Here is a 12469-nt window from a genome sequence, read left to right as displayed (position 1 = left end):
TTTCCCACAGAATGTCCCTACACTGTCCCAAGTCCCACATGGCCAGGGTCCCTGCTTCGGGGAACCCATCGAACAATTTTTAATTGTTACCACACTAGACGTGTGTGGACCTCACCAGATGTCCCCTGAGACATGAGGAAGTAGGTCGGGAAGAACGCTGATGGAAACATGATGGGGAGCCAGAGGACAGACAGGTACCAAGGAGCGGGGACAGGAACAGTGCCAGGAGAGAGGGACATGAGATCAAAGGCAGCCCGGGGCCCACCAAGGGCATCCCAGTGACAATGTCAACGAAAACGTCCTAACTTAGGAGAAATATCCACAGCAGCAGGACGGCTTAAACATTAAATGGGGCCCTTTTATACAAAGGTCTTCATTTTCTGTGTCCCAGATAACAACTCCCCCAAAGAATTCTTACCACGGAAGTTGGGGTGATAAGAGCTGTGGTGTCCAAGATGCCATTTGCCTGTAGGAAAACAAGAGAGAGACTTTCAGAGGAATCCCCCATGGGGGCTCCCAGCCCCTCTGGGGAGCTGATCGCATACTCAGCTCTCCCTCAGTGTTGCCCTTTACTGATGACAAGCAAAGAGAGGCTGCAAACACTGTGGGAAAGCCAAGCCTTGCTCCCTGGGACTGAGTGGAGTCCACAGGGAGACAGAAAGCAAGCAAGGATGACTCAGAACCCACACAGAACGCACAGTGAAAGGGGGATAAGCCATTAGTGGCAGCCTGGAGAAACCTGAGCTCGTTCCCCTCAAAGAGGTTTCAGAGCACACAGCAACCCCACACAGCCCACTGCCGCCTCCATGCTGCCCTCCTGGGCTGGGGCCCTGCAAAGGTATAGCCCACGGTGCAGGTGGATGCCCCACAGTGTCTGAGGGATGCCTAGTTCCCACCTGGTTTCATCATCTTCCTCTCTGGCCAAGAGCAGCAGCCTGCCTCCCCAGTGCAGCTCAAGTACAGAGACACCACCCCACCCCCCACGGGACCAGTAAATGAGGAGACGGGCACACTGCTACTCCTTGCTCTGTAAATGCTTAAGGTCCAGGCAGAGTCATGGGCCATGTCTGCCAATAGCTCTGATAATGCTGGAAGTCTCTGACCTGCTAATTCTGCTCTAAGCAAAGACCCCAGGGAAATCACCCACAAGGCAAATGGGCAAAGAAATGAATGTGGTACCAAGATCTAAACAGTGGGACCCTCGCGGCAGTGCTGTTTGTCAGCACACCCTCCCTGGTCACTTCACGCATGGTGGGAGGAGGCAGGAACCCCCCTGGAGCCAGCTCGTGGGACGTCAGAATAATAAGCACAGGCAACTTGAGGCTGCTGCTGCGATGGCTGGGTCGTCTCAGCCCCTGGAGGGGAGACCGGCAGGGAAGCAAAACGGAAGAACAAGGCTGGGCCTGACACCCCTGCGTCCCTCCATCGTTCCAGGCCGGGCAACACGGAACGAGTCTCTTCACCTGCCTGAAACTCAGTTTTCTCACCTAGACAATGGCGGCACCGCCACATCCTGATGCAAATAAACACTTAGCCCAGAGCCTGGCACATTTACACTACGCATGAGATGCTTAGGAGACTGTAAAAGAAAAGGAAACTGTTGGACAGAGTGGCAGATGCTGCTGGCTGCCTGCCTGCCCTATATACCCATGTCCGTACTTATCTTGCCCAGAGAACTTTGGTTTTGTTCAGGCGGCTGGAGACCTGTGCCTGAATCCAAGTCAATCATTATAATCCTGACCTCCGTGCCCCAGCCTTCCTTGCAGCCGTGTGACCTGGCTCCCGCCAATAAGATTTAAGTGCACTTCTGGGACTGAGAAAAGATTTGCTTTCTGGATGAAAGTCAACAAATGGGACTGGCACCACCTCCCTTCTCTTTCCTGCCTTGAAGCCAAATTATGGAGAATGGTACTGAAGCCGCGATGACTGCCGCGGTGAAGCAACAAGCATGAGGACAAAAGCCAACACAGTGTGGATAGTGGGGCAGAAAGACAGAAACGCTTTTTCTGAGCAGCTGAGCCAATGAAAGCAATCGCTTACCTCTAAGCTTGTTATGATGGGAGGAAAACAGCTCCTCTGTGGTTTATTCCACGGTGAGGCCTTTTCAATTACTTATAACCAAAAGCATTTCTAACTTATACAGCAAGAAATAAATAAAAAAGCTGACACGAGCAGACGAGGCAAACACAAAGCCGCCAACAGAGTCAGTGCCATGGGAAATGGGGGTGCAGGCTGCGGGGTGCCACTGTTACCGATCATCCCGGTGACGTAACCAGCCTCCTGCAGCACCTCAGCCAAGGTGGTCTCGTTGAGTGGAAGGCCCCCCACCGAGGTGACTGCAAAGTTGTGTGTGACACCATTGCGAAGGCCGAGCCGGCCAGTGAGCAGGGAGGCCCGGGAGGGTGAGCAGGTGGAGGCGGCCGCGTGGAAATCCACAAACCTGCACGGAAGGAAAAGCGATTGACAGCTCTCCGGCCACAGGGAGCCAAACCAAGAGGAAATTCAAATCCCACTCACTTTCTGGAATTCCTGTGCTGGGGAAAAGCTCAAGGATCACTGGGGTGGCAGAACAGGTAAGCAAAATGAAGCCCAGGCGGTAACGGGACTGAGCCAAGGTCACACAGGTAGTTCAAATTGATTTTTATCCAACATATTCAGTGGATCCTCTTTAGCCAAAGATTCCAAATTTCAAGTTCACCCACTAAGTTTATCTGTAACCCCCAAATCAATCAACTTGTGACCCGTTAAGCGGTTATACACAGACATAACGCAGACCTGAGAAAAATTTGAGTCACCCAGTGAGCACATTCCCAGCTGAGGTGGAGCAAGGTGACCTTGAGTTTGACCTTCTTGTTTCGGCTCTCCTACTGTAAGCAAGTGTCCTCCTTTTCACAGTCTATTTAGTGCCGTGGTTTTTGCATTTTTGCTCTTTGCGTTGGTGATTTCACTGTTTCAATCGGGCCCTGAGCATAGCGCTGAGATGCTGGCCAGTATGGCTATACTCAGGAAGGCTGTGATGTGTCTTATGGAGAAAATACGTGTGTTAGACAAGCTTCATTCAGGCCTGGTTATAGTGCTGTTGCCTGTCAGTTCAGTGTTAACGAATCAAAAATGTATATTTAATAAGGTGTCTTTACACAGAAACACACATAAAACAAGGTTCGGGACTGGTAAGTGGACGAAATGGTGTGGCCAGAGGCACCCAAGAATCTACGCCTGTGTTTCCCCTGGAAGCGATGGTTCAGGATTCCCTAATTCAGGGTTCACGGTCACTTTATAGAACATTTCTGCCAGTAACAAGAACTAACTATAACCCCAGCCCTTTTTCAGACACTACAGAGGAATATTAAAAGAGTCTGGCCATTTTCCTACCCTCAAGGAAGGTGATTAAAGGTAACGTCACTAATAATGGGGAAACCTAACCTGTGTGTCTCCTGATGGCAACGCAACAGGAAGCTCGTAACATCAAGGATTCTTGCCAAAAACGTTTAACCTGAATCTAATCAGACCCCTGGACCTAATTTCCAGGTTACAGGAAATACAGCTAATAGAAGAACAAATTAAATGACACTACAAGCAAATAATTTCACAAACCAGTCTCTAGACAATCTACAAGACATTGGTCTGCTCTCCTCAAAAAGTCAACATCTGAGGGAAAAATCAGACGAAGCGGGGGATATTGTACATGAAAAGAGACTACAGAGACGGAACCAAATGTAATACACGATCCTCGATTGGATCTCAGTTCAAACAAGTTAACACCACATTTGGGGGCTAATTAGGGAAATTTAATATTGACTGGATGTAAGAAGGTATAAAGAAATTATTGTTCATTTTCTTGACTCTGGCCATGTGGAAGAATGTTTTTATTCTTGTTTTCAAGTTTTATTGAGATATAATCGCTATAACATTGTATTAGTTTAAGGCGCACAACCTATTTGATATATGTGTATCTATATTGTGAAATGATCACCAGAGTAAGTTAACATCTATCACCTCACATACAAAATGTTTTCTTGTGATGAGAACTTTTAAGATCTACTCTTAGCAACTTTCAAATATACAATGTTAACTATGGTCACCATCCCCTTCACACTTGCTCACTCCTCACGTCAAACTGGTCACCAAGTTCTATTGATGCTGCCTCCTAAGTGGCTCCCAGACCTGTCCCCTCTCTGCCGCCCACTGTCACTGCCTCTATAGAGGCCCTTAGGAGTTTAGAGTCAAAATGATTACTAGAGGTTGGTCTTCCTACCACCTCACCCCATCCTCCACACTCATGCAAAGGTCTTTCTACTATGCAAATCTGATCACACCAATCCTTAGTGAAAAACATGGTCTCTCTCTCTGCCTGCTTCCTCGGGCTCATCTGCTTCCCCATTCTTCCGCACCCCATGCTCCCACCACCCCATAGTACCCCACACCTCTGTGCCTAGGCACCTGCTGTTCCCAGCACTGGGAAGGCCTCCCTCCCACCACTCTCCCTTATCTTGATTGACAAGTCCCAGCTGTCTTTGACCACTAGAATAATGTGGAAGTGATGACACAGTGTCAGTTTCTGCGCTCTGGCCCTATAAGACTGGCAGCTTCCACCTCCTCCCTTGAAATACTCTGTGAGCTGCCATGTAAGAAATTGGAGAACCCTGATACCACCATGCTGGAGAGGCCATCAGCAGGGGCTCCAGCCAATGGCCCCAGCTGAGGCCATCCCCATCTCGATGTCACACATGTGAGGGAGGCCATCTAGGACGTCTACCATGTGCTTGGGGGATTTCAGGGAGTGACCTTAGTCAACACAATGTGGAAAAGAATTGCCCAACCAAGAAACGCTGAGTTCCTCACCCACAAAATGGTAAGATGTAATAAAACAGTTGTTGTTTTAAGCTACTAACTTGGGGTTAGTTTGTTACTCAGCAATACACACCCAGAACAATGTCTGTCTCTCTCAGTAGACAGTACGTGGCTCACCATTAAGTCCGCAGACCAGCGAGAAGTAAGCACTGCCCAGTGTGTGCTGAGTGGCTGATGCCACCATCCTCTGTGCTTGTGTACAACATAATGCGTCTTGCCAAACAGACCTGGACCTCAGTCCTAGAACAAGGGTAACTCCCTTATACCATTTTCAAGGTGATAGATGGCAAAGAAGGGACAGCGCTGGGAGCAGTGACATTACACTGTGAGATCCCAGCACTGCCCGTCTTATCACACCGGCCCAGATGCCACACTCTTGAAAGCAGGCTGTGCAATGTCTCCATCTGACACAATGACGACAGGGAAGGTGTGCTCCAGTGTGCACTGTTGGGCTCACACATACTGGGCCAAGCCCCTTTCGGGCTTCAGGGACTCCGGGGCTCACAGCTCTGGCTTCCCACCCCTGCTAGCACTTCCCTCTGTCCCTCAGTCCCCCGGGACTGAAAAAGAACTTGCAACCTTCCTCCCCTCGATCGCTGAGCACCTGGGGTAACTTCCCACACACAGGATTCTGTCAAAGCATCCCCACCTGCCAGACATACGGGGCCACATAGGGATGGGGGTCGCCAAACTCCATGGCCCAGGATGTTGCAGGTAACTGGCCACTGTTACCCTCAGGATTCCAAACCGAGTTCCACCTCGGCGCGCACACTTTTGCTCCCAAGAAAACATTCATCTCTATCCAGTCTCTTCTGTTCTCTTCCTCCTGAAATTGAAGCACAAGGACCTCCTCGCTCACACTCCGAACTCTTCCTCGTAACAATTCTTCTGACTCTCACAGCTAATGCTGATAAAGCACTTCTATAATCCAGGCAGTTCTCCAAGCACCTTACATAAATTGAGTCACAAGCATCTACTGCCCCAGATTCATGCCGGTGGTAGTTCCGTATGGGCTGACCCAAGCTGGTTGGAGCAAGTGCACAATTTGCAGAGCCCAGAGCAAAATGAAAACATGAGGTCCCTTGTTCAAAAATTACCAAACATTTCAAGATGGCAAAAGTAGAGCATTGAACTACCATGCACACTGTGATCTGGGGTGTACAGTCTGCCCAGCTGTATGTGGCAACCCTGTTCCCACTTCCAATTCCAGCTCCCAAACCCTCCTACCCCCCATTTCCATGGGGCATCCAAAGTAATCTTAAAACTGTTAACAGCTAGCATGAATTCCTGGCTGGAAACCCTCTAAAGGGTTCTCACTGCCATCTAAATAAACCCAAAGTCCTTTCACGGTCGCCAGGCTCTCCATCAGAGCTTCCCAGCCCAGGAGCTGGAGCACACGATAGGGCCAAATGGATCATAGGTTTACCGAGATCGGGTTCTTCCCAGCCCCAGGGGCAGCCAGGTAGGGCCCCACACAAGTGGACACTCTAGGGCCATCTTACCCTGCTTCTGTCTGTGTCCTGCACAGTCCCAAGGAAAGACGTCCCCTTACAGCATAATACGGGCAGGGCCCTTGGGGTGGGGCACCAGGCATCCTGGTTGAAGCCCCAGTAGCTTCGGTGGGGTTCCTTGGAAGTGGGGCACAAATATCATTAGTTTCCTTGTGTGACACCACACGGGAAAGGCGGGAACTCACTGACCCAGGTGATCGGACCCCATACGACATCTTTTCTCCACTCTTCCCTCCTCTCCTCCCAGCTACATTGTCCAGAATTACTCTTCCTAGAACACCACAAGCTTGTTCCAGCCTGGGGCCCTTTTTATTCATATGTCCCCCGTCTGGAAAGCTCTAGTCTCCACATGGCTGGCCCTTTCTTGTCCACTGGGTCTCAGCTCTTATTTCACCTCCTCAAGAAGGCCTTTCCTGACCTGACCACTCTCTACCACATCCTGATTCTGATTCGTCCGTAGCCCTTACTATCTCCGACCTCGTTTTGTTCATGGATTGTCTCCTTGCTGGCTGACTGGCTCCCTCATCTAGAATGGAGCTTCACGAGAGCATGAGTGTGTCTGCTGGTTCCCACCAATGCCCGTGGGGTTCCAGGCCCCCGGAAGGCTGTTTCTCCATGGTCAGTAGCTGCAGTCCTGCACGCTAGTGGTGACACAGTTCTTCCCCTCTGGTGGAACAAGCCTAGCTCAGGGACGCCGGCTTGCTCAGCCGGGTTCTTTCTCGACAGGCACCAAGACACCACTTCTCCAGCAGCTGGTTACGCAGATGCTGAAACGCAACTGGAGCTTCCTCCCCTCACACCTCTTTCTGCCTCCCAGCAGATACACACGCATACCATCTTTCACCTCAAACCCTTCATCTATGAGCTAAGGTTTAGTTCAACCAACCAGAGCAGAGGGAGCTACAGGGAGGAAGCCACTCTTGGGCAGAAGTGTCAAGACAAACGTGAATAACAAGACAAAATAAGACGAGCCCCACCCAAGAAATACAAAGAAAGTGCTATGGGAGGCAGGGGGGTGGACAGCATAAGAGCATGGACAAACAAGCTTGGGTTCACATCTGGCCCCAACTCCCTCGAGTGCGAGACTAGACAGCTAAGTCTCAGTATCTTCATCTGCAAAATGGGCCTAACCATTTCTACTGCACCAGGTTATGCCAGGGATTCAATGGGATGTACCAGAGGCGCTGAGCAGAGCTCCAGGTACAGAGTAGGTTTTTAAAAACTCATGGCGATTACTGTCATCACTAGCTAAGTGGGGAGAAAGAGACCATCCCAGGTATGTAGGGGAGCAGTGAGCAGGGCAGGAATGGATGGAATCCCAGGGGTGAGTGGCACTTGGCTGCGGTTGGTACCACACGGGCATCATATTCACTGCCACATGTATGTCGGTCATCTTGGCCTCAACATGCATGGAACCAAACTCAGCGTCCTCCCTCCAGGAGCCTGTGTCCACCCCCTTCCTGGTCAGCTTGGCTAGAGTATCCTTTTGAGTATCTCTGCCAGTTCCTGTCTCTCTCCTTTAGCTCCTCCCTTTCCCAGTGCTGCCAGCAGGAGCAAGGTGGTCATTGTCCCTCACCTGAATCACTTCAGTGACCTTCCGCGGAGACGCCAGGCTCACTCTCTCCAACCCACGCCAGCACACTGGTGGGTCACGCCATCCCGAGCCCAGGTTTCCAGTGACTTCCTTCTGTTTGGCCGCCATGACCCGCCATGCTCTGGCTCCTCCTCCCTCTTCAGCCTTCTGAGCCACTGCTGCTTGCTATGGGTTGAATTGTGTCCCCCAGAAGGGTATGCTGAAGTCCCAAACCCCATACCTCAGAATGTGACCTTATTTAGAAATGGAGTCATTGCACGTGTAATTAGTTAAGATGCAGTGATACTGGTGTAGGGTGAATCCTTAATGCAATATAGCCAGTGTCCTTATAAGACAAGACAGAGAGGAGAATGTCTTATGCAGACACAGAGACACAGAGAACGTGGCCATGTGACAACAGGCAAGGATTGGAGTCATACTGCTGCAGGCTAAGGAAGGCCTGGGGCTACCAGAAGTGGAAGAGGCAAGGAAGGAACTACCCCTAGAGCTTCAGAGGGAGCGTGGCTCTGCCAACACCTTGATTTCTTTTAACTTCTAGCCTCCAGACCTGTGGGAGAATACATGTCTGCTGTTTTAAGCCACTCAGATTGTGATCCTGTTACAGCAGTGCCAGGAAACTAATACATCGCCCTACAGAGCCCCAAAGTTCAGCCCAGCAGGATGCTTGTTCCTGGAACACGTCCCTCCTTCCCTCACACGCCCCACACAACTCTCCAGCTCAAGGCCTCAACTCTGCCGCTCCTCAGCCGGGCCGCAGTGCTTCACCCCTCTCCTCGCCCGTCCAAATTCCTACCTACCCTTCAAAACCTCACCAAGTCTTTCCTTATCCCCCAGAAGGATGAATCTTGACTTTGACTTATGGAGCCTGTGAAACTTCCTCGCAGCCTTTTCATTTTCTGAACGTGGACATTCATCTGACAACATGAGAGCGCTTGCCACAGCCGTCCTCTTGTTTTCCTGGAGTGCCTCCACCCCTTCTCCACCTGCCCTCCCGCACGACTCTGGCGGGGCTGCTGATGCCTGGTCCCTGCCCCACGCTCACTGGCCTTGGGCTGAGGAGGTCACTCTTGGTGGTGTCAGCCCCCGAGCCTGACTCCCTGCCACGCAATCACGTGAGCCCGAGAGACAGCAGAATGTCCACTTCCCAGCTGACTTCCAGGGACCAGGGTGTCGCTGTGGTCAACACGCTTCCTTCCTTCTTACAAGTTACACAGGAAATCAGCATCTGAAGCTTGCCCTGGTGAGTGTGGAGTTCATCCATGCTAAGGGCATTCACATGGATCAAAGAGAAAGCCCTTCAGTAAGCTGGAGACTTTTGTCCACTGGGGATGGAGCTTCGCCAGTGAGTCTGGGACGCTCAAAGGCTGTGGACCACCATTTCTTCTCCCCTGGTGCTACGGGCTAAATGTTTGTGTCCCCCAAAATATATATATTGAAACCCTCACTTCCAAAGGTGGGGCCTTTGGGGTGATTAGGATTAGATGAAGTCATGTGGGTAGAGCCCCCATGATGGGCTTAGCGTCCTCCTAAGAAGAGGAGACCAGAGCTCTCTCTCTGGTGAGGACACAGAGAGGTCAGACATCTGCCAGCCAGGAAGCGGACCATCAGCGAAGCCTGACCCTGCCTTCACCCTGACCTTGGACTTCCCAGCCTCCAAACTTCCCAGTTTCTCCAACTGTGAGAAACAAATGTATACTGCTTCAGCCACCACTCTATTCTATTTGTTACAGCCTCCCAAGCTAATATACCTGGGCAGTGCCCCAAGTACAAACACTGCCTGAATGCTAAGCCGGCTTGCCTGCTTTTCACGACCGTCCTGAGTGTGGTCTCTTCTTGGCCATGCTAACGCCATCCCCTTGGGAACAAACCGCTATAGCACCTTTCTACAGCAAGATGTGGCTTCCAGTTCTTTCCCAGACTGTAGGTTCCCAGACTGTAGGTTCTATGAGGACGAGGCTGAGACTTGCAAGGCAAGCCCCACGCAGGGCGCCTTGATGGGATGGAGCTGCTCCAACAAAATCTGGTGGATGAACAATACTGGAAAGAGAGAGACCCGTGTCGTTTGATTGGAAAAAACACGTTAGTCCACTTTCCACATAACCACTTAAGCTGATGTTTTCACGGCTCAATTCCTTCCCCGCTGTGCGATAAAGTTCATAGTTTAGTTCTCAGAAACAATCTTACTTCCTTTATTTCCAAGTCTTTGGAGAACCCCGACTGTACGCCCCTCAAAAAATGAAAAGAACCAACACCACCCCACTCAGCCCAATGAACTGACCTCATGTCACCTTTTCCCCTCTCCCACCTCTGTCTCCATTTGGCAGGGACTAATTAATAAGTAATAAAATGTTCTTGCTATTTGGAAAGCTTCTTTTGTTTTTCTCCAAATCTATCTGGGCAGGCTCAGGCCAGTTCACCAACAGGGGTCCTAATTAAAGTCTGAAAATACATTGTAAAGCAAAGCTGGAAACACAGAGCCAGACATTACAGCAGCCTGTTAACGGGAAAATCAACTCAAATTAAGGCACAGCCAGACGGAAACCAAAGCCACTTGCCATTGCATAAATTACATGTATTAGAATCAGGGGACGTTAGCACTGGAAACGCTGCCACGAGAGTCCTGGAGCTACGTTAACATTGCAATGTGAAGCGTGTCTCTCCTTCATTTATAAGGAATTTAAAATATATGATGTATTCCGTGGCAACTCTCTAAATTGCTGTGTGACCAGAGTAAAAACTACCTTTGCTCCATTCATAATTTAAAGGCTTGGAGGTGGACATAGGTTTTAAAAGTCATTTGCTGTGGCCTTTGTGGGTAGAGGGATAGGGGTGGGAGGTGAGAACTGGAAAAATGCTGAAGTATGACTTAGACAAAGCAGTTCAGGGCAGCCTCCATGCTGCCTTCTGCTAAACCGTCCGTTAGACAGCCGAGTTATCCTTGAGGAGGTTGTGAAGTGGGAACACTGAGATAGCCAACACGCAGGCCCTTTTTAAATGACAAGCGAGTATGACAGCAAATAGTGACATTGGTGTGTTTTGTTTACTCGTTCATTAATTCATCCACACGTCTACTCACACTCTTGATCTTTTTTTAAAAAAGAAAGCAGATTCCTGGCAGCTGTACTTGGTATGATCCTTGGCAATTTCCCGTTTCCGCTTCACATTCTCCTTGTGGATATGTGCACATTCACGCTCAAGGAAGGACCGCACATAACAAGATGCACACAGAGGCATCTCGGGGCCTCCTGGACGGGACTCTTCTCCCCGTTGCCACAACCCTGAGCCACGCCACCCTGAGGTGCCTGGCATATGCCTGTCCCCTTCCCTCCAGCCACCAGTATGGGCCACCCCCAGTAAGCGGGAGCAATTCATCTCCAACGCCAGTCGGTGACTTCAGAAGTCCCCTGCCTTCAGGATCGAGTCCAAACACTCGAGCATGCACACCAGGCCCTTCACCAGCTGCTCGTCCATCAGTCAGGTCTCACGCTCCCTGTCCCAGCCATACTCAAGCACTAGAATGCAAGCCAGCCCCAGGAGAGCCAGGGCTTTTCACTGTTTGGCTCACAGATATATTCCCAGCACCTAGGACAGTACCTGGAGAGCCTCTGTGAATATTTGTTGAGTGAATGGGTACCTTTACGCTCTGGCTCTTTACTCGTGCTTTTACCTCTGCCGACAACGCTCTTTCCTCCCCCTTCATCTGTCTAATTCCTACTCATCTTTAAAGTCTCAGCACTCGGGTCCTAACAGATACGCTTTATTGAGTACCTCTTGGTTTCCCTCTGAAGAAATGTTCTTTCTTTTCCGACAGTCCCACAGCACGATCCTTAACATGATTTTCACACGGCGGGCGCTGTATCGCCCACAAGGTCCGTGAGAAGCCCAGCACGGACCTTTCTCACTCTTGACGACAACCGATGTATATGGAATGCATGCTAACTCCACCCCCAGGACGTCAACTCTCAGGTTACCAACGATGGGACAGATGCTAGGAGTTCCTGCTCTGACAGCACGTCACCTTTCTGCATTCTAAATGCTGGTTTTCTGGTCTTTATTCACCACCAGGCTGTAAGGCCCTGTAGAGATTCATTGCTGAATGACAGTCGCTGGGAGGTTTAAAAGGGGAAAGAATGACAGCCACTGGACAGGCTATTTTGAACTTGCAGTTGTGAAGCAAGCTGGCAGCAAGGCCTCACTGGTTAATATTTCAGTTCCTTTTCTCTAAGATTAGCTGCCATCGAGATCAGCGTGTTCTTGCATGTCCCCGTCTATTACACAGGGCCATGAGGTTAAAACCCGCGCTACCGTGTAAGGCTTCACCTTGCTCCAGTTGGCAGGCGGGCATCACACGATTTTTATGTCTGTTTGACCTACTTATCCAGGGACAAAGGTGTAAAACTGCCTGTCCCATGATGCCGAGAGCTACAAGGAAAAGACAGGATGGGACCTCCCAAAGCAAACATCGCCGAGTTAATGATGAAGGTTATAGGAGAGGCTATCTCCCTAATGAGGT

General features: G+C 50.3%; 1 protein-coding gene across 1 annotated transcript in view; it reads right to left on the bottom strand.

Moving 5' to 3' along the window:
- ARSG (arylsulfatase G) overlaps positions 1-12469 on the bottom strand; it is a 76965-nt gene that overhangs the window by 44198 nt on the left and 20298 nt on the right. The window contains exons 3-4 of the mRNA XM_074319762.2: positions 2253-2440; positions 419-466 (exon numbers count right to left, since the gene is read on the bottom strand). Coding sequence (XP_074175863.2) covers positions 419-466; positions 2253-2440 — 236 coding nt within the window. The remainder of the gene's footprint in view (positions 1-418; positions 467-2252; positions 2441-12469) is intronic.

This window comes from Rhinolophus sinicus, chromosome 12 (assembly GCF_057876585.1).
Source record: "Rhinolophus sinicus isolate RSI-liver-muscle chromosome 12, RSI-T2T, whole genome shotgun sequence".
NCBI lineage: Eukaryota > Metazoa > Chordata > Mammalia > Chiroptera > Rhinolophidae > Rhinolophus > Rhinolophus sinicus.
The sequence above is the reverse complement of the archived record's forward strand: the minus strand, read 5'-3'. Positions and strand labels throughout refer to the sequence as shown.